The sequence below is a fragment of the Pseudorca crassidens genome, chromosome 19 (assembly GCF_039906515.1).
Source record: "Pseudorca crassidens isolate mPseCra1 chromosome 19, mPseCra1.hap1, whole genome shotgun sequence".
Taxonomy (NCBI): Eukaryota; Metazoa; Chordata; class Mammalia; order Artiodactyla; family Delphinidae; genus Pseudorca; species Pseudorca crassidens.
Genome location: NC_090314.1, coordinates 36,334,997 through 36,355,124, shown reverse-complemented (window position 1 = coordinate 36,355,124; position 20,128 = coordinate 36,334,997). Strand labels below are relative to the sequence as shown.

The window sequence follows — 20,128 nt, the reverse complement described above, 5'->3', positions numbered from 1 at the left end:
ATTGTAAAAATAACACATACATGGCAGTGCCTAAATCTCCCCACAACATACTTGTGATTAGCCCCGTTCCTTCAAGTAAATCATCACATGTCTCTGTAATCTCACTTTCTCTTTCTTTTGCAGTGAAATACAGGAGGTTCAGAAACGCTCTCCCTTCCCAGCACTCTTTCCTCTGTCCCTCCCTCTTACCCCCAAAGCCCTAAATTGACAGTCTGATAGGACCATCGGTGATTTGTTTCTCAGGTCTCTGGGGATTTGCTCTCAGAGGGGACAGAGAATCTGGGCTCCCCCAGGCTGCAGGGCAATCAACTGCTCTGGCTTCTCCATGCTCTGTTGGCAGGATGGTGGCAGGGAAGGCTGAGCCGGCCATGCCCGGAAGGCTCTACGTCCACCCGGATTCTCCTGCCACTGGGGCCCACTGGATGCGGCAGCTGGTCTCCTTCCAGAAGCTGAAGCTGACAAACAACCACCTGGACCCCTTCGGCCATGTAAGCATGGGACCGCCTGGCCTTGAGGGCGAGTCCAGGGCCAGTGTTGGGGATGGGCCGGTCCAGGGATCTGGGATCTGGAGAATCCATTCTCGGGATCCAGCTCCAGGCCGGTTTGTGGAAGGAGCACAGGGTCTGAGTCCCACAGCAGAACATCCTTCCCCTAGCACTTACTGGCTGGGTAACTTTGGGCAAGTCTCTTAGCCTTTTTGAGCCTTGGTTTCCTTGTCTAGAGCATGGAGATGACCATGTGAGAATTAAATGATTACGCATGAGGTACTTTGTACCTAAGAGGCTCCAAATACATGGCAACTATGACAGCAACGATGATGATGGACCAAATCTCAGCTTCAGTTTCCCCAAATCTGGCCTTGCTGGAGCCTCAGACAAGTAAACCTTCTTGAGAAAGAGTCACTGATGGGTTCCGAAGCCTGTCTCTGGCGCGTACCGTCTGCCTGGCCCGGCAGCCACCTGCCCTGGAAGGGAAGGCCTCGCTCGGGCTCCTGGGTCAGCGCCTTCCTGGCCTTGACCGGGACCTGGCTGTCACGAGGTTCTGGAGCCCCAGGGGTCCTGCCGCTGATGCCCATCCAGGCCGCTGAAGCTCATTCTTTCCCCGTCTGTCCCTGGCAGGCCCACAAAAGCTTTTTATGTGGAAATTGTTAGCTCAAGTGTGTGGCAAACAGAAGCCTAGGGACCCGGTGTCATCTGCCAGGGAGCAGGCCTCGCCCCTCTAGGCTACCCACGGTTACCCTGGAAACTCAGGGTGTGGTGTGGTGGAGCGGGTGCTGTCGAGGCTCCTAGATGCAGTTGCCCTGGCTGCACCCCTAACACTCATACTGTCCATGTGGACGGTGGTGGGGGAAGCAGGGGTGGGCGCTGTGCAGGCATGTGCCTCTTTTATGCCTCAGTTCTATTTCTGGGGAGCTGTGTGCAAATCAGAACTCTGTGAATCATAGTTCCTTGTGGAAAATGCCAGTGACGCTTCATCTCTGACTGATTGGTGTGTAACTGGCAAGCAGCTCTCAGTTCTCATTTTCTCGGAGTCTGTTCAGTTCTCTTCTGGGTCACTGGTGATCTATAAACCAGCAATTAGGAGAATGCTTCGTTAACATAATAAACTCCTGACTTACCTGTTTTGCGAGGGGCGTGGGCTTTCCCGTGCAGGGCAGGCCCATGCCGTCGGGTGTGTGACAGAGACCTGCAGGTGTGCATGGTGACGTGTACTCATGTAACCCCAGCCTCTCCCAGGGGGCAGAGACAAGCCACCATCCAACGGGAAGGGTCAGCCGAGCCCCCATCTCTCAGAGCACAGGGTCTTTTAACCGAGGGCCGGAGGGGCCTCCCATTCTGGCCAAGACTTTGCTCCTGGTCAGCTCCTACCTGGCCTCCTCTGCTTGGCCAGGCTGTGGGATCAACCTCAAAAGGTTAGCGAGGGCCTCGATGGTGGGAAGTGGGAAGCCACATCTCTGCCCGTGATTGCACACACACGCAGACCCCAGGGGACAGACCACTGGGGTGAACACAGAGCTTGGCGGAAGCGGGATCTTTGGGTGAGTGACCAGAAGTACCCAGGGAACCGAAGCTCTGGAGAATTTCGGATGCACAGCTTGCTCTCATGGTTCCCAGCTGCAGGGATGCCTCTGAAGACTCCTCCACCTCCCTGGGCCCCTGCAGAATGTGGCAGGGGAGAGAGTCAGGTGGTTGAAAAGCTGGGATTTTTAGGAATCAGGAGACCTGGCCTTCATAGCCCAGCAGTAGGCTTCCCAGCCTGCCTTGTGTCTGGTGGCTCTACTGGAGTCCATAAGAGGTTTGCAATAACCCTGCATATAGTCTTGAGTCTGGGCCTGTGGGGCTGCGTGTTGGGCTCGTGACATTGGAGGTGCCCCTGGCTACACTCGCCGTGCCTGCCTGGGGCTCTCCTCTCCTTGGCAGGAGGGATGTTCCCCATACTAACTCAGCTTCCTCCCTGGAGGGTTTGGGTGCAGAGCGTCTTCCTTCTCCCCATCCCCGAATTTATCCAGCACTTGCAATCTATTGGTTACAACACCCTTTGTAGGGTGGCAGGGCTCAGGGAGATGAGGTGCTTGTCTCAGGAGCTGGGAGTAAAGGAGCAGAGCGTGGACCCCCGCCTTCTGATGCCTGGTCCCGCGCTCCTTTGGCTTCTGCACCTGTCTTCCCGTACCCAGGGCTCGAGCTGTCAGATCTTCAGCAATTTGGGGCATCACTGGAGAGGGAGCAGCCTTTGACCACGCAGGCAAGGGCTGTGGAGGATGAGCTAACTTCCTCGACATGTCAAGGCAGAGTGGCCCATTTGAACCTTGGCTTTCTGCTCCTGGTCTGTGCCACCTGGAGTGCTGAGCTCTCCCAGTCGCCCTTCTTGGTGCAGAGCCTGGGAAAGAGCCATCTTCTACTGAGAACTTGCCCCAGACAAGTCCTTCTGCACAGCTCACCTCCACACTTGCAATGTTTCCTAAAAGCTTCCAGACCTCAGGGAACTTTCTCCAGCCAAATGGACTGTGGACTTTCCCCTTGGGTCTCACAGTATCTCAGAGATTTTAGCAGCTGTCTCCCATTTACAGACTTCCCCCAGGAGAAGGGCCCAGAGTCCAGGAACCCCTCCGGCCACAGGGCCACATGCTCTGAAAAGACAGGGTTGGCTTCTGACTAGAAAACTCCTGTAGGTTTTTGCTGTGAGTCCAGGAAAGCCCTCTGTTCTTGAGGGGTGGGTTCAGGGTGTGACCCCTGGGTTCTGGGTGTAAGCCTAGGGGCAGAGGACGGGCAGGCGGCAGGGGCAGAAAGGATCAGGGCTGGGGCCGGGCTGGGCTGCTCCAGTTCAGCTCCACTGCTGTGGCTCCACTGGCTACAGAGGACGCCTGCCATCCTCCCCTCCTACTCGCCAACCCCTCCTACCCCTAGCAGGGTCCTGTGCCAGGTGACCACGTGATGGGAAGAGAAGCTGCTTCGGGAAATTGAAGAGGGCCTCACTGGGGTGGGGCCTGGGTCCTGCAGCGGGACATGGAGGTGGCTGGCACGTGGGTCTTACTTTTCTCCTGATCTGGAGGCAGGGAGGGGATGGCTGCAGTGAGGGGTGTGTGTGTGTGTGTGTGTGTGTGTGTGTGTGTGTGTGTGTGTGTGTGAAGGGGAATGGCCGTCTTCACCACCTCTTGTGTCTCAGGACTCCCAGATTGCCGGGGTAGAAGGTTAGCTTTTTTTTTTTTTTTTTTTTTGCGGTACGCGGGCCTCTCACTGTTGCGACCTCTCCCCTTGCAGAGCACAGGCTCCGGACGCACAGGCTCAGCGGCCATGGCTCACGGGCCCAGCCGCTCCACGGCATGTGGGATCCTCCCGGACCGGGGCATGAACCCGTGTCCCCTGCATCGGCAGGCGGACCCCCAACCACTGCGCCACCAGGGAAGCCTGAAGATTAGCTTTTGATTTTGGGCATAGTAGTTCTCACTGTTCCAGAGGCAAAATTAGCCCCGGACTGGGGGTGTGGGCTCCCAGGCCACAAAGTGGCACATGCACCATCCCCTCAGTGTGTTTCCTTCTCCAGCCACAGGCCTCTTAGCCTAGTTCGTTACTGCCGAGCCTTGGAATCCAAGCTCAAATGCCACGTCTTCAGGGAGACAGTTCAGGGTCCCCATTATATGCTCTCAGAGCACCATGCACCTTTCTGTCCAAGTACTTACCACAGTTATAATTTTATACTTATTTGTCAAATTTGTTTTTGAATAGGAAATACATTCACATGGTTTAAAAATCAATCAATGAATAAATAAAACACGTCTGCAATGAGACATTTCCGTCCCCTGGTTCCCCATCCACCTAGTTTTTTCCAGCTCTGGCCACAGGTAACCATTGTTACTAATTTCTTCTCAGTGTTTCTTTTTGCACATGCAGGCAGAATACAGAGTCTCAAATCCCTTCTTTTCCACACAAAAGGTAACATGCTGTAAACACTTTGCACCTTGCTTTGTAAACTTAATGTATCATGGAGATCATTCCAGTCACATAGAGCTGCCGCATTCCTTTTTTTACAGCTGTATAGAATTTCATCATGTGATCGTTCCATTAATTATGTAGCCAGTCCTTATTGAAGGAATTAGATGTTTTCCTATATTTGCTCTTTTGATTAAGCTTGTACATACGTCGTTTTATACCTATGGCAAGTATTCTTTCTGATAAATTGCCTGTCCAAGGGGTGCTTGGATTTGCAATTTGTAATTCTGCCCTCCACTGGAGTCCCAGTGATGTGTATTCCCACCATCACTGTAGTCTCACGAACATGGTGGGAGAGAAAGGTTTGGATCTTTGCCAGTTTGATGGGTGAAATATAGATGTCAGTTTTAGTTTCAATTTATATTTCCTTTATTATGAGTGAGATTAAGCATCTTTTTTTGTGTGTGTGTGGTAAGCGGGCCTCTCACTGCTGCGGCCTCTCCCATTGCGGAGCACAGGCTCCGGACGCGCAGGCTCAGCGGCCATGGCTCACGGGCCCAGCCGCTCCGCGGCATGTGGGATCCTCCCGGACCGGGTCACGAACCCACGTCCCCTGCATCGGCAGGCGGACTCCCAACCACTGCGCCACCAGGGAAGCTCCAAAGCATCTTTTTTATATGTATCTCCTATTCGGTCCTTACCCTTTGCTCATTTTTCTCTTAGATTGTTTTTTCAATCACCTATCCATTCTAGGAGCTTTTATAAATTAGGAAGATTTCGCTCCTACTCTGGGATGTCGAATTGCTTATATGTTTTCCCCGTTTGTCACTTGTCTTTTGGTTTGGCCTATAGTGGTATTCCTACACAGAAGTGGTTTTTTTTGTTGTTTTTTTTTTGCGGTACGCGGGCCTCTCACTGTTGTGGCCTCTCCCATTGCGGAGCACAGGCTACGGACGCGCAGGCTCAGCGGCCACGGCTCACGGGCCTAGCTGCTCCGCGGTATGTGGGATCTTCCCGGACCGGGGCACGAACCCGTGTCCCCTGCATCGGCAGACAGACTCTCAACCACTGCGCCACCAGGGAAGCCCCCTACACAGAAGTTTTTGATTGAATGTATTGGTCTTTTCTCTGTGGGTTCTGGATTTTGAGTAATTGAAAGCCCCTCTCCACTCTTTACTTATAAGGGAGTTTGCTTGTGTTTTCTTCTAGTATTTTACAGAATTATTATTACACTTTAACCATTGATCCTTTTGGAATTTATTCTGGCATTCTATATGAGGTGTGAATCCAACTTTTTTTTTTTTTTCTAGAGAGCTATCCAGTGGTTCCCAACACCAATAACTGACTGGTCCCCTTCCCTCTCTGGTTTAGGATGCCTTATTTCTGTACACTAAATCCCCTTCTGAATCTGTGTCTGTTCGTGTGCCAGTGCCTTAACTGTTGAGCCTTCGTAATAGGTTTTAGTGTCTGGCAGGCTTGGTCCCCCTGCATTGCTCTTTTTTTTCAGCGTTTTCTTGGCTGGTCTTGTCTATTTTTTTATATGAGCTTTAGAATCAGCTTGTAGTGTTGAGAAAGAAACTTGCTTGTATTTTTATTAGAATCACTTTAAATTATAAATTTACTTAGGGAGGATTGATAGGGATGCCTTTGTCTTTGTTGCAGTCTGATTTTTGTCCTTCAAAGGCGTATTCAGGTTTTCTTCCCGAGGTCCTACACATGTGCTGCGAGCTGTTTCATCTTGTTCGTTACTATTATCAATGCAGTTTGGGGTCCACGACTTTTTCTCCCCACTGATTTTTGCTTGATTTTTGGATTACCGTGTGACTTCCCCACTGGACGGTAAACCGTGAGGTTTTTCATCACCATTGTGTCCTGGTGCCTGGCCGTGTGAGTGGTGGTGAGCAGTGAGTGAGTGAACCTGCTGACGGGGGGATTATTTAGACAGAGAAGGCACTTCCTCCGCTGGAGGCTGATGTCCCCCCAAAGCATATGCCAGCCAGCGGGGACCCAGAACCACTGGTCTCCCTCTTTTCCTCCCACGTTTGCTGAGCCCCGACAATGCGCCACGCCTTGCCGGGCGCTCTGGGACATAGACCACCCGTCCGGCTCCAGACCGGGCCTCACCCTCCCCAGCCACACGGGTGCAGGTGCAGGTACGAGCTAAGGCTCGGAGAGTAGTGATGCCGGCTCTGCTTCCCGTCGCTGTCTGAGGTTGGGCAGATGCCTTCCCCCGCTTGAGCCTCAGTTCCTTGCCTGTTAAAATGGGGCTAATCATGATACCTCCTTTACAGGGATGTTGTAAGGTCAGCTGTGTGATGTGTGTAGAATACTCATCGCAGGGCCTGGCACAGAGGCTGTGTTCAGTCAACGCTGGCTGTCATTGCTGTGACTGGGAGAGAAGGTGGGAAGGCTGCTGCCCTGGGCGTGAGGCCTCAGGCCTGTCTGGCCCAGGCCTCTTGAATCGGCTGATGGGTTGTCCGACTCAGTTCTAGTCTAGATATTCTTCGGGCCAATCTTTGGGTCTCTCCGGTCTTAGTTTTGTTGTGTTTTTTTCTTTTTTCTCTAAGTTGCGGATCCTGTCTCTTTCCTAAACCTCTTTACAGGGCTGGAGGGGGTAAGAAGGATGATGGAGAAGGTCGTCTTAGAAAGTAAACATGTGATGCAGGAGAAAATTTGGTTTTAATATATGACAAACAGACATTAGCCCCACTTGTCGTGTGGCTAGCATCCAGATACGCTGTGCCCTACCATGGGTGACAGGGCCTGGGGAATCCTCATCCCCCGCAGTGTTTGGTTGAAACCTTATCCTTAATTACCGAGCTTGTTGTTGAGGGCAGTGTGTGCTGTCTCAAGGGCCATCTGGAATCTTCCCCGATTCAACCTCCAGCCAGCTGTGTGTCCTTGGGCAAGTCACGTTCCCACTACTCGCCTCCTGTTCCTCATCTTTACAATTAGGAGGTGAACTAGAATGATCTCGACGGTCTGTCCCTCCATGCCCTGATGTGCTGTGATTCCAACACAGATAAATCTGGGCCTCATTAGCCAAGCACGCTGTGGCGATCTCTTGAGGAGATGGATGTTTGGCGCTATCACAATTGTGAAAATAGAACAGGCCTCTGACTTGTAGCCAGAACATAATGAATCCCATTTCTGTAGAACAGTGATGACGACGGGACCAGCCGTGTAGTGGGGTTTTTTGACGTGGCTGGCCCATTTGACCCAACATCCTCTGCAAGAAATATGGATGTGAGATTCTAGCTAAACAGTTTAACGCGGCGCCTGAGGAACTTCCGAGTAAAGCCAGGCGCGAGTCACTGAGGTAGCTTCCCATTCTCCCAGGCCGTCGGGACCGATGCTGTGCTTTGCGTCTGCATTGGTTCAATGGGTGGGACTTCCTTCCACACACCTGTCCAAGTTCCAGACTGTCAGAGGCGGGAGGGGTGTTTGGGACCACTTAGTCGAAGGCCTCACTTTACAGATGGGGGACCCCGATGACTGGAGGGGGAGAGCTTGCTCAGGACTTGCAGCTGGTGGGCAGAGATCCATAGAAGCTTCCGGGCCTCTCTTGGCTTCTCTGTGGCTGGGATTGGGCTCCCCAGTGGCCCCTACCTGCCCTTGCACGTCTGGCAGTTGCTCTCTTCCCAGATTTCCCTGCCAGCCTGTTTGGTTCCCTCTCCTAGAAGGTGTGTTTGGCAGTCTCACCACCCGTGTCATCCAGGGCCTTGTCTGATAGGCTAAGGATTCGGCCTTTATCCCAGGGGGCAAGAGGGAGCCATCAAAGGTGGCATCATGAACTTAAGATATTTACTGAGCCCTAAATACTGGCAGGAGTTTGGGGGCCAGCGGACAAGGGAGGCAAGAGGAAGAAATAGAAAGGGCCCTGCTCTCAAGCAATGTACAGTCTTCCTGGATGAGCCAGAAGGTTCTAAGCAAGGGAGTGACCTGATCTGATGTGTAGCAGGTGAAATGGAGAGGAAGTAGATGGCGGCAGGGAGGGGGCTGCCGCAGAGCCCAGTGAGAGGCGGCGGGGCCTGAGCCAGGGCTGCGCGGGGTGGGGGGGGGGGGAATGGAGGAGCCTTTGTTTTACGGGTGGAGTCACGGGCCTTGGTCACTGATTGGACCTGGAGGTGGGTGACAGTGAGGGGGAGGGGACTGATGATGCCCAGGGCTCTGGTGGACTGTCACAGCCTGTGACGGCCCAGCTGGCAGAGGAGCAGGGCGGGTGCTTTTTGTCCCCAGGTGTCCTTAAGGGACGGCACAGCCTTACTGCACGGTGACTGCAACACCTCCTTTGGGTTCTGTCCTCCCGTCGTCTGTGTTCTCCCCTTGGGCGCCCCCCACCCGCTGCCAGGAGAGCTGGACTGATGCAGGGTTAGCCCTGCATGTCAGGGGCTGGAGCGTGTGAGTGGTCATGGAAGGATTGTCTGTGCACATGTTTGATCACTATTTTTGACCTGAAAAGTGCCTTAGAGGTTATCCTGTCTCTAGTGAGCAAAGAAAGACAAGGGCGGAGGGGACAGAGAGTTCGTGGTCATGGCCCAGGTCTTTCTCCTCCCATATCCTGGTCTCACACTTGCTTGTTCCTGTTTTGAAGGAGAGGAGCCTGGAGGTACAAAAGGTATAAAAGACATGACCCTTTCTCTTGAGGAGTTATAATTTAATTGAAGGGCCAAGAAGAAATGGGAGGCCGCTAGGAAGCAGCACAAAGCCAAGTAGACAATGCGTGGAAAGGGAGTTTCATGAACTGGGAGTTCAGAGCAGGCCTTAGTAGTGTGGGAAGGCTTCCTGGAAGAGTTGGGCCTTGAGATGATAGGCCTAGAAGGTGAGGGAGAATGGGAAAGGGAGATCAAGGCAGCAGAGGGAACTGCCTGTGCACAGGTGCAGAGGCGGAAATCTGGCATCTAGGCTGCCTCCCGGGTAGTCAGGTGCTGGGTCTTCTGGGCCCTGGGGTCCTTTGTGGGCTCCTGCAGCGTGGGTACAGTGCAGGATGACAGAGTAACCTAAAGGGTCTGGGAGGTGTTTCCCAACCCCCAGCCCCTCTCCCGAGGGGCCCCTTCCCAGGCTCCTGGAACACGAAGTCCGTTGAGGCCTCCCCGGGCAGGACTTGTGCCCTGAGGTTTGCTTGGCAGGCTCCCAGCTGGGCAGTGGGTCCCCAGCTGCAGGATGGGATTTGGGATTTGGGGAGCTCTGTACTTGCCCCAAGAGGGTCCAGAGGTTTGTCACTGAGGGCTGAGTGAGGAGTGGCCCGTGCAGAAGAGCTAGTTTCTGCTGGACGGAGCTGCCCAGCCAAACCGAGGAGCCCGGGGAACGTCAGAGCCTACAGCCCAGCTCCTGGGCTACCCACGCCCCTGGCTGAGCCTCTCCCTGGGCTGCCTCTGTCCCCAGGGTGTGAGGAGAGCAGAACCTCGCCAGACGAAGGCTTCAGCCCAGACTTGCCATGGAAGTCAGGGACTTGGCACTCTGGTCACTCAGGGGTTAAATGTTTCACCAAGCCTCAGCCCCAGGCGTGGCCCCTGGGAACCTGGAAGGGTAGGAGCCAGCAGAGACAGCCCAAGGGAGGGGCACTCCCTGCGGAGAGAAAGGAGCTCAGAGGGGACCAGCCTCACCCAGCCCGGACAGGAGCCAAAGGGTTAACAAAAGCAGCGGTGCTGATAAAATGCCCCAAACGCCTGGTCCTACCTCCAGTGGGAAGGGCGTCTGGTAAATGTCAACGATAAAAAATACATTTTAATGGCACGTGATGCTGCGCTACCGTGGGGCACAGCCAAATGGAGTGGGTTTGGGGCCACAACTACCGTGTGTTTCTCCCAGGGCTCTGGGCCAAGTCTCCTGGGCTCTTTGCCTTTTGCCCCAGGCATCCTCAAGGGCTGGGGGTGCCTGGGGCCTCCGGGCTTCCTCCTACCTCCTGATGGCACTCCACTCCTGGCTGAGAGCTGCCTGGGACAAGTCTGAAGGCACAGTGCCTCTGGGTGTCCCGTGTCCCCTCAGCAGGCCTCTGTGAATGAAGGAAGGAGTGCCCCGAGGGAACAGGTCGGAGTGCACCATTCTCCTCAGCATCCCCCCTCCCCCATCTTGCAAACCCTGGGCTGGGAAGCTGCTTTTGTTGCTGACAAATGTGAGAGGAGGGGCTGAGCGCCGCCCACCGCTGACAACTCTCCAAAAGTCAGGTCCCTCATAAGTGGGGAGGGGTGAGCAGGGGAAGAAGAGCTGGATAGGACAGGGGGAGGCCCGGGGAAGAGTCAGCCTGCCGGGCTGCGCGCTGAGGCTCAGAGAAGTCGAGGGACTTGCCTGAGGTCACACAGTGAGTCAGTGGCACCTGGACTTTCGCCTACAGCTCAGAATTCCAACTACACTGTGCTGAGCTCATTGGGGCTTTTAAATGGTTGTGTCCCCATTTCCACACTGAAGGGTCTGTAGCATCCGGGAGGTCCTGGGACCAGGAGTTGGTGCTGGAGCAGAGTCCAAGTGGGGCCAGGGGCCTGGTTCTTCAACCTTCAAGGGAGGTTTGGACCTTTCTGGGCTCAGCCCCTGTGGTCAGGCCCTGGAGCCCGGGTGTTTAGGACAAGGAAAGCCAGCCCCAGGCCAGCTGAATGAGGCCGAAGACAAGAGGGTGGGGACCCGGAGCTCAGAGGAGACCCTTCTCTTCCAGATCATCCTCAACTCCATGCACAAGTACCAGCCGCGGCTACACATCGTGAAGGCTGATGAGAACAATGCTTTTGGCTCCAAAAACACAGCTTTCTGCACCCACGTGTTCCCAGAAACTTCCTTCATCTCTGTGACCTCCTACCAGAATCACAAGGTACAGCACCCCCACAGAGGCAGGAAGTGAAGCCCCGTTGCAGCAGGGCTGAGGCAGGCAGGGAAGGCGCCTCAGGAACCTGCTAAGCCCTGCAGAGCAGTGAGAAATGGAGTGATGTGCAGGAAAGGAGACCAGATCCCTGAACCCCCAGCACAGAGTAACTGTGGTCTCTGCGCTGGGGATGGACAGAGTTGGCAACTGTAAAGATCGGGAGCGTGGAGCTTGCCCTGTGGCTCAGTGCTGGGCCCTTTCGTTCTACTGTCTTCTTCTCCCGGGTGGGGTTCTGCACCTGCAGAGAGAAGGGGATGGAACAGGGGGAGGAGCCCTGGGGCACTGCCAGCTGTGTGGGAGCAGCTGACTGAGCCATCTGGAGGCCCTTCCCAGGCAGCGGCCACAGGGTCCTGGCATGTCCTGGCCCACCTTCCACCCCAGGCCGACCACCCCAAACTGCCTCCCGATCCCCTCCCGGGCCACTCTCCCCTGCCCCCCGCCTTTGCCCACGCCATCCTTCTCAGAAGGCTTTCACATTTGCACAGTGGGACTGGCCAGATCAGGGGAAGGATCTTAGGCAGAAGAGTGACAGAGTCAGGTCTGCATTTAGAAGAGTCACGCAGAACCTGATGTGGCATTTGCACTAGAGGGGGATGATGTGCAGGGGAAGCTGCTACAGGCCGCTGGGAGAGGATGATGAGGGGCTGAATCGAGGTAGCACAGCCGGCGGGAGAGCGGGAGACAGAACCAGAGGTTCTGCCGCAAGTGGAAGGGATAGGAGCCGGCCACGTGAAGGGCAAGGCCAAGGAGGCCTCAGCAAGACGCAACTTCCCCAGACACTGCCGGGGGTTCCGAATGTGCCCGGGGTCGGGGAGGAGGGCCAGAGGCCAGCCCAGTCCTCTCCCCGCAGTGACTCTACCGTGTATCCTGTCCTGACAGATCACACAGCTGAAAATTGAGAACAACCCTTTTGCCAAGGGGTTCCGGGGCAGTGACGACAGTGACCTGCGCGTGGCCCGGCTGCAGAGGTGGGGCTGCTCTGGCCTGGGGGTGGGGCGGGTGGACCGGGTGTCCCGGGTTCAAGCACAGAGACTCCGTAACCCTCAAGGTATCTCCACTCCCTTCCCGTGTCCCGCTGACTGTCCTCCCCTCTCCTCCAGCAAAGAATATCCCGTGATCTCCAAAAGCATCATGAGGCAGAGGCTAGTCTCCACCCAGCTGGCATCCAAGCCTGACGTCAGCCCCCTGCATGGGGCTCACCAGGCGCTCCAGCACTACCAGTACGAGAACGGGGCTCACATGCAGTTCGCTGCAGCTGAGCCCCAGGACCTTCCCCTCAACACCTTCCCAGCCCAGAGGGACTCCAGCCTCTTCTATCACTGCCTGAAAAGACGAGGTACCTCTCTCCTGGTCTAGAAGCCCTGGAGGGTCAGGGGGTGACACTCTCCCCACAGACACTGCCCACTGCACATGTGATCACGCATGGGTGCACACACACACACACACACACACACACACACACCTGGTTATTGTGTGGCCTGGGAGAGCGAGCCTGAAGGGTTGGGGACCGTGGCCAGGCTCAGTGCAGGGATACGCTTCTTGCTTTCCACGCAGCCCTCAGAACCCTCACAGGCAGCTTGCGGCCTTGGTGTCCCCAGACACCGGTACCCCTCCCTGGCCCCAGGTGCTGCTTTCAGCAGGGTGGGCAGAGGACACGAGTCAGCCAGGCTCTGTCTCTAGGTGTGGGAGGAGGTGGAAGCGTCACAATCCCGAGGTTTCCACTTAGGGAGGCGACCTCCATCCTAACACAGGGAGTCCCTAGCACAGGCTCCCCACCGCATCACACCAGATCTGCAAAGGCTTCTTGAAAGTGGCAGGGAGCTGTTGTGGATGCAGACTGGGGACCAGGAAGACAGGCAACAGACTTGTCCGTGCTGGCTTCTTTGTGAGGAAGAGGAGCCCTGAGCCGAGAACCAGATGTGCTCTGGTGCCAGGTCTCGATTTTTCCCTCTATAAAATATGAATGATCAGTGTTATTACACCAGAAGTCCTCACAGGGCCACTGAATTGTCTTGGGAATGAGTTTGGGGACTTTTGCTTGCAATCCAGAATGTTCTCTCAGCCCAGCTCCTAGGGACCAGCCAGGCAGGCCCCTGAGTACCCACCACACCAGGTCCAGTAGAACTAGTGACCTAGAGCAGGGGCTGGCAAACTGTGGCCTTTGGACCAAATCTGGCCTGCTGTCTGTTTTTGTTCAGCCTGTGAGTCATACAAAATGGTTTTTACATTTTAAATAGTTGAAAAAAGTCAAGACTCTTTCATGATACATGAACATTATATGAAATTCAAAGTTTGGTATCCATAAATAAAGTCTTACTGGAACACAGCCAAACACATTTATTTACCTACTGTCTGTGGCCTCTTTCCTGTTGAGAATCCCTAGAGAAAACAGCAGGAGGGAGACCAAGACAAGCGACCCGACAAGTGTTCTTAAATTTGTTGAGTGGGCTGCCGCCCAAGTCCTCAGGCCTGGGTCATCCCTGTATCCCAGGGGAGCCCGTGCTGGTCCAGAGAGTCAAGCCCTCATGCTTGAGGATGTTGAAAGACACACACCCATGGTCTGGAGCAGTTAATGTCACGTTTCCTGAGACAGAGTATTAGCTTAGCCTTAAAAGTACCAGTCACCTTTTACTTATTAACAGCTCCATTTCTTAATTGTGTAAACGCTGTTAGGTTGGAATCTGTGTAATTACAATCTGATGGGGCTTCTTTGAACACAGGGAGGGTGTACTTCCTCCTCTAAAAGCAATGGGAGCGTGCCTGTGAGTAGCTTTGTCTCGCTAGAGCCTTCCTGGGAGTGGAGGATTGAGGCTGAAGCATGGAGGCTTTAATTTTCTGGCTAATTCAGGCAGATGTAGCCTCCGGGCCCGGTTTGGGCTGGCAGGGGCTTGCACTTTCCTTGGCCAGGGTGGGCCTAGCCTAAGAGTGCCAGTGCACATTGAGGCCTTTTACCATCCCCAAGAGTCAGGGTGGCAAAGGATCAAAGCTATCCACTGCCGGGCTAAACACATCGCTCAGCGTCCAGTGATGCAGCGCGCCCCGTGGCCTTTGAGCGTGCCCATGATCGGACCACTTCTTGGCTGCGGCCGCCCTTGAAAAGCTGTAGCTGATTAAAATGGTTCTGGGAGTGCCGTGGTAGCGTGGGGCAGTGGGGGCCCTGAATGACAAGGATGGGCTGTCCTAGCATCCAGCGGGGGTATTCGGGGCCCTGGGCTGGCGGAAGTGGCTCTTCCTGAGGTTTCTTTGTCTTCCGGCAGACAGTGCCCGCCACCTGGACTTACCCTGCAAAAGATCTTATCTGGAAGCTCCCACTGCAGTGGGGGAGGATCATTATTTCCGGTCTCCCCCTCCCTACGACCAACAGATGCTGAGCCCCTCCTACTGCAGTGAGGTGACCCCACGAGAAGCCTGCATGTACTCAGGTTCAGGGACCGAGATCGCCGGTGTGTCCGGGGTGGACGACTTGCCCCCGCCCCCACTGAGCTGTAACATGTGGACGTCAGTGTCGCCGTACACGAGCTACAGCGTTCAGACCGTGGAGACTGTGCCTTACCAGTCCTTCCCCACGCACTTCACCGCCACCACTATGATGCCCCGGCTGCCCCCCATCTCGGCTCCGAGCTCCCAGCCGCCCGGAAGTGCCCACTTCAGCGTCTACAATCAGCTCTCACAGTCTCAGGTCCGAGAGCGAGAGCGGGGGCCCGGCGCCTCCTTCCCGAGGGAGCGCGGCTTCCCCGGCACCGGCACCGCGTGCGAGCGGAAGCCGCCCTCGCCGCACCTGAATGCTGCCAACGAGTTTCTCTACTCGCAGAGCTTCTCCTTGTCCCGGGAAGCCTCCTTACAGTATCATTCAGGAATGGGGACTGTCGAGAACTGGACTGACGGATGACTCTCAGGGCCCGCCCACAGCCCCAGTACCGGGTTGACCCAGCATTAACCTCTGAGGGTGGCGTGCACTACCAAGAAACACAGGAAGGTATCATAAAGGGTGGGGTGCGAGTGCGCGTGAGCGTTTCTTTGGAGGGCATCTATCTTCTGACATAAGACTGAGGCCATGACAAAGGGAAAAACACACTATCTCGGAAGTGATTTTGGCTGCAGGACCTGGATCCACTGTTATCTGATATCTCTTGGCATGCCCATGGATGGGATGGGAGTGGAGAGTTCAGGTGGTGAGGTCTCTCCCGCAGGGGAAGTCGGGGTGGGAGGGGTCTCTGCACATCTTAAGAGTCCTGGCCTTGCAAGGGAGCTGAGAATCTTGTTTTGGGAGCAGGAGGCCCATTCCTTTGGCTTCCGGAGATTCTGTGAGACCACCTGAGAGGTGGGCTCAGCTAAGCCACGAAGCCCTTCTGGGAGAGGAGCGCTGACTGCTCAGTTAGTGGCCCGGAAATTGATCCCCGGAGCTCTGAGGTCTGAGGGACAATTTTTAGAGAGAGAGTCATGGGCGAAGTGCCACCTGATGGGTATTAAAACATTGCTTTTTCCTTCAAGAGGAGGGAAAACACAACCAGTAGCATCTCTGGCATCATTCAGGTTTTCTTATAACGTACAAAGCCCTTCCCCCTCCGTCCCCAGTATACAGCCCCTCACCCTCTCTGGTGCGCGAGACTCACCTCTCAGGCCCCATCTGCGTCCTACGACTGGCCAGTAGGAAGCACACTTGACCTAGCAGTGTCCCCAGGAGACCACACTGGAGCTGCTGCCCAGCAGCTCTAGAGCCCGTTCTGCTCCCAGAAAATCCTCGCCTCTGGAGCAAGAAAGCCCAACAGAAATTAAAATGAGAACTCAGAAGACATTCATTTCTTCCAGTGAATTCAGCCAGTGAGCTCAGAGGAGCAAGGATAATTCTTCTCCAGGGAGGTGGATCTCGTCCTCAGCTCAGCTCTTTAGCATTGAAAGTCACCAGACCGTCCCTGTGGCTGGTGTGAACTCTGTAATCAAATTTGGGAAATCACTAAACTCTTTGCATGCTGAATAGCTATTTATATATTATATAAATAAATAAATAAAATAAAATATATAAATATATATATCTCACAAATGCAGGCCACATGTCCAATTCAGCTTTGCTTTTTTACAAATGAATAAACTTAATAAAATGAACGTTGGAGAGGGTGTTTGGAAAGACATCTATTTAAATCTTTATTACACATTTGATGTTAAAAACAAAGAATGGTTTAGATAAAACATACAAATAAATAATTATATATAAACACACACACACTACAGATTACACTTTATTAGAAGACACATTAGCTAACGGGATATGGAACTTCAAGTGTTTTGTTATATAGCATGGACATTTTATTTTACATATCAGAACATAAAGCCATTTTACAACTGTGAAGTGTGTGGATGCTTTTTACTCCTGACTTGTCATTTCCTGGCTCAGCAATGGTCTCTGCTTCCCCTTTGCTCATATATTTTCTCAAGGGCCAGGTGGAGCCCTCAGTGCCTCTGCGCGTTTGTTCCATGGAGCCTCTGAGCTCAGAGTGAAGTCATTTAGGACCAACGGAGCAACTGTACCTTTGATCTCATGCTACTCCCCAGACGATGGACCTGGATTCCAGGGCCCACAAAGACCCCAGACGGGCAGGGCAGACAGTACGCAAGAATCTGTCACCTTTTAGTAGTGGACATGCAGCCTGGTGGTTTGGGGGAGACGGGCTCCCAGGTGGGGAGTTCTTGGTGGGATTTGTGCAGCTGCCTCAGAGAAGGAACTGAAGAGCAGGCTGGAGTCAGAGCCCGGGGCTTCCTGGAGCAAGCAGTCAGCTATGTGAGCCCATCAACCACCTGCTCCCCCAGGGGAGGAATCCAGGCCTGGCAGAGACCTCCGCTTGTCTACTCCTCTGCCAGTTCCCTGACGTTGGCCTCAAGATGGGGGTGGGATAAAAGGAGACAAAGTCCAGTCCAGGTTCACCCTCCTAGATGAGAAGAGAAGCTGGTGTCGGAAGGCATGTTGGGTCTCCCTCCTCACAACCCCTTGCCTCTCGCCCCCTCCCCTCCTGGTTCCTTTTCCAAAGCTGCTCCCTGTCACCCACCATCTCCAGGAGGGAGCCATGAGAAGAGAAGGCAGGGGGTAAGGGATGCCCTTTCAAGCTGGTCCTCACCAGGATTAAGATGAGATTTCCTGCTGGGTAAAAAGTCAACCTCGTCTCCTGTTTCCCCAGGGTCCTGCCCTTGTGGCCCTGGGTTGCTCTCTGGCTGGACTCCTCCCTGCAGAAGGAGGCCAAGCTCCTTTTTTCCCTTTGCTGTCGGCTCCCACCTTGGGCTTGTTGGTCACAGAGAAAAACTTAACTTGGCTCAGGAGACAGGGAAGAGGGGGGTTCTTCCTAACCCACACCTGCACCGCTCTTTTCTTTCTGGGTGAAGACAGCATTCTGGGATACTCTATACCTTCTACAACCACGTGTAGGGGGCTGGGAGCTAGACGTATGTTCCCAGGCTCTCTCCAGACACACAGTTGCCTGACTTGGAGGTAAAGAAAGCCGCTTCTTAAGAGAGATGTTGTCTTTAGGCAGCCCGCTGCTTCCTACCAACTTTCTGGGAAGCATGAGGTCCGTGGGCTTCCCCAGCTGGACATGGCTAGAACAGGGCCTGCAGTGGGATTTGTGGAACTTTCCTGCCCCTCTGAGTCAACAAGTCAATAAAAAGGGGGCACATGGGATACCCTGGAACAAAGGGCACCATTCAGTAGCGCCAACAGGTCATACATCATGGGGCCAGAAACCTGCCACATGAAAAGTGTCTGCTGCTGCTGTGCCCTGCCTGGGAAGGGAAATAAGAAACGATGAACGTTCAACTGTGAGCCATAGGCAGGCCGCCCCCAGGGCTCTGCCCTCAGCCCAGGGCCAGGCCCCCGGAGTAAGCTGGACTAGGCTCCTAGCCGCAGCTCAGCCACCCAGCTGCCCCTCCAGCGACAGAAGAGCCTGGAATAACCAGAGGGAGAATGAAAAGAGAAGCTGGGTCAGACTGACAAATTGTTAAAAAACCAAACCAACTTCCAGCCTCCACTGGGCCTCAGGGGGTCAAGAGGCCTCGCCTCTCCCCACTAATGGAGCCTGCTGGAGGAGTAGCAGTCCCAGCCCTGCAGTGTCTTATCTTACAACATAAAATTAAAACCCACTTAAAAGGCCGGAGGGCATGTTAACATTCCCCCTGCTGTCTAATTGAAGTAGTTCCCAGCGCAAAGGATTTCACTTGAAAGATGTCTCCCTCCAAGCCCGGGTTCTCCTGCTTGGCGGCCCGGGGAAGGGGGTGGGGAGAGAGAGGGCATCATTTCAAAAACCAGCAGGAACTTAGGCGGGAAAAGCGCGGGTCCTGTTGGCCGCCCGCACCCTACAGGCGGCAGGTGGCGACGGCAAAGGTTAGGACAGGCTGGATTGTTTTGTATTTTTAAAAAATCTGCAAATTCATTAGCCGCTATGTCAGCAGAGGCCAGACTCCTGACAAGAAGGCCTGGTAATGATTCAAATGCGGTGAGCCCCACAGCAAAACCTGGCAGTTCCCGAGGCCAAGAGATTTCTATTCGGTCCCCCGACGACGCCCTCCTCCCTCCTATGCAAATATATTACAGGTCTCCAAGGCATACGGAATCAATCAGGGACATCCTGTAAAGGTGATGAACTTGCACTGGCCATCCTGAGTAATGGGAACCAGTCAGCCTGAAGCCCGCTGCGACTGAAAGCCAAGGTGACAGCTATTAAGCAATTGTGTGCAGAACAAAATGGCAAAGGGGCCGGGTAATCAATTCAATTTCGATGGGCAACCCAAGCAACTGCCGCGTCTGTCGCAGCTGATTAGAGAGGGCCCTGCTGGAGCTTTCAGTGCGAGCCCATCACAGATCAGAAACAGGCCCGGATGAAAAGGGAAAGAACCGTCATCCTGAGGAGCAGGCGATGAAGGACTCTGTTTTATGTGACGGTGTTCTTCCTTCTCTCCTTGAAGAAAGAGTCGAAAAAAAGCCAGCAGTTTGGAGATTAGATAGTTTTCTTTTCAGCCATTTATCATTATGAAGGAAAGTAGACAGGGCAGGGGCAGAAAAATCTCCAGTGGGATTTCTGCGAAGTCTCACTAAGAAGGACCAGGTTTACACTTTGCCGCTCAAACAGCCCCTGCTTATTACCACAGCCTGACGGGGTCTGCAGAGCGTCCGGAGTCCCTCTTCTCTAACAAGAGCAAACAGGCCCCAGTGCTCTCAGGAGCACAGAAATTCTCCTGCAGAAACCCCAAACCGCCAAATTGTATCGTTTGTGAAAATTAAAGCCTGAGTTGGAATCATGGGGAGAGGAGGAAAATGGGAAAGGGAAAGATGAGATAGGGTCATGCAAAGTCCCAGCTGGTTATGCCCGGCCGGGGCCCCCCAGTTACCTGGACCCAGCGCAGGGCAGGAAGGACCCTGCCGTGCGTGTCCGCGGTCTGCGCGGACCCCAGGCCGATGGTGAACGCTGGCAGCCTGCTCGAGAATTCTAGGCTCGTGCTTGGTTCTCGGGAGCTGGGGTTTGGGGAAGGTAGAGAAGGGGTACCCACAGGCACAGAAGCCGAGAGAGACCAGCTAGCGGACTGTGGAGGGGACAGGAGAGACTTGTGAGCAGATGGGAAGCGATGCAGAAACAGGAGGGGCAGGGTGCTCTTGGAGCCCAGGGCGAGGAGTAAACATCCGGGGCAGGGTGATGAGGAAGGAGGAAGGGCTGACGTGGAAAATGAGAGCCATGGGTGAGCAGATCATTCTTAAGAGAAGGATGGCAAATGGATAATTAACCTGAACAAGACTAACATCACTAATAACCGAAAATGCAAAGGAAAGTGATAAAATACCACTTTTTTTTTTTTTTTTTTTTTGCGGTAC

At 54.2% G+C, this 20,128-nt stretch overlaps 1 protein-coding gene across 2 annotated transcripts in view; it reads left to right on the top strand.

Annotated features, from left to right (window-relative positions):
• TBX4 (T-box transcription factor 4) overlaps nt 1–16,627 on the top strand; it is a 32,514-nt gene extending 15,887 nt beyond the window's left edge. For both annotated transcript variants that reach the window (XM_067716384.1, XM_067716385.1), the window contains exons 5-9: nt 341–488; nt 11,077–11,229; nt 12,160–12,248; nt 12,381–12,616; nt 14,538–16,627. In XM_067716384.1, the coding sequence (XP_067572485.1) occupies nt 341–488; nt 11,077–11,229; nt 12,160–12,248; nt 12,381–12,616; nt 14,538–15,169 (1,258 nt within the window). In that variant the 3' untranslated portion in view covers nt 15,170–16,627. The remainder of the gene's footprint in view (nt 1–340; nt 489–11,076; nt 11,230–12,159; nt 12,249–12,380; nt 12,617–14,537) is intronic.
• The last annotated feature ends 3,501 nt before the right edge of the window (nt 16,628–20,128 follow it).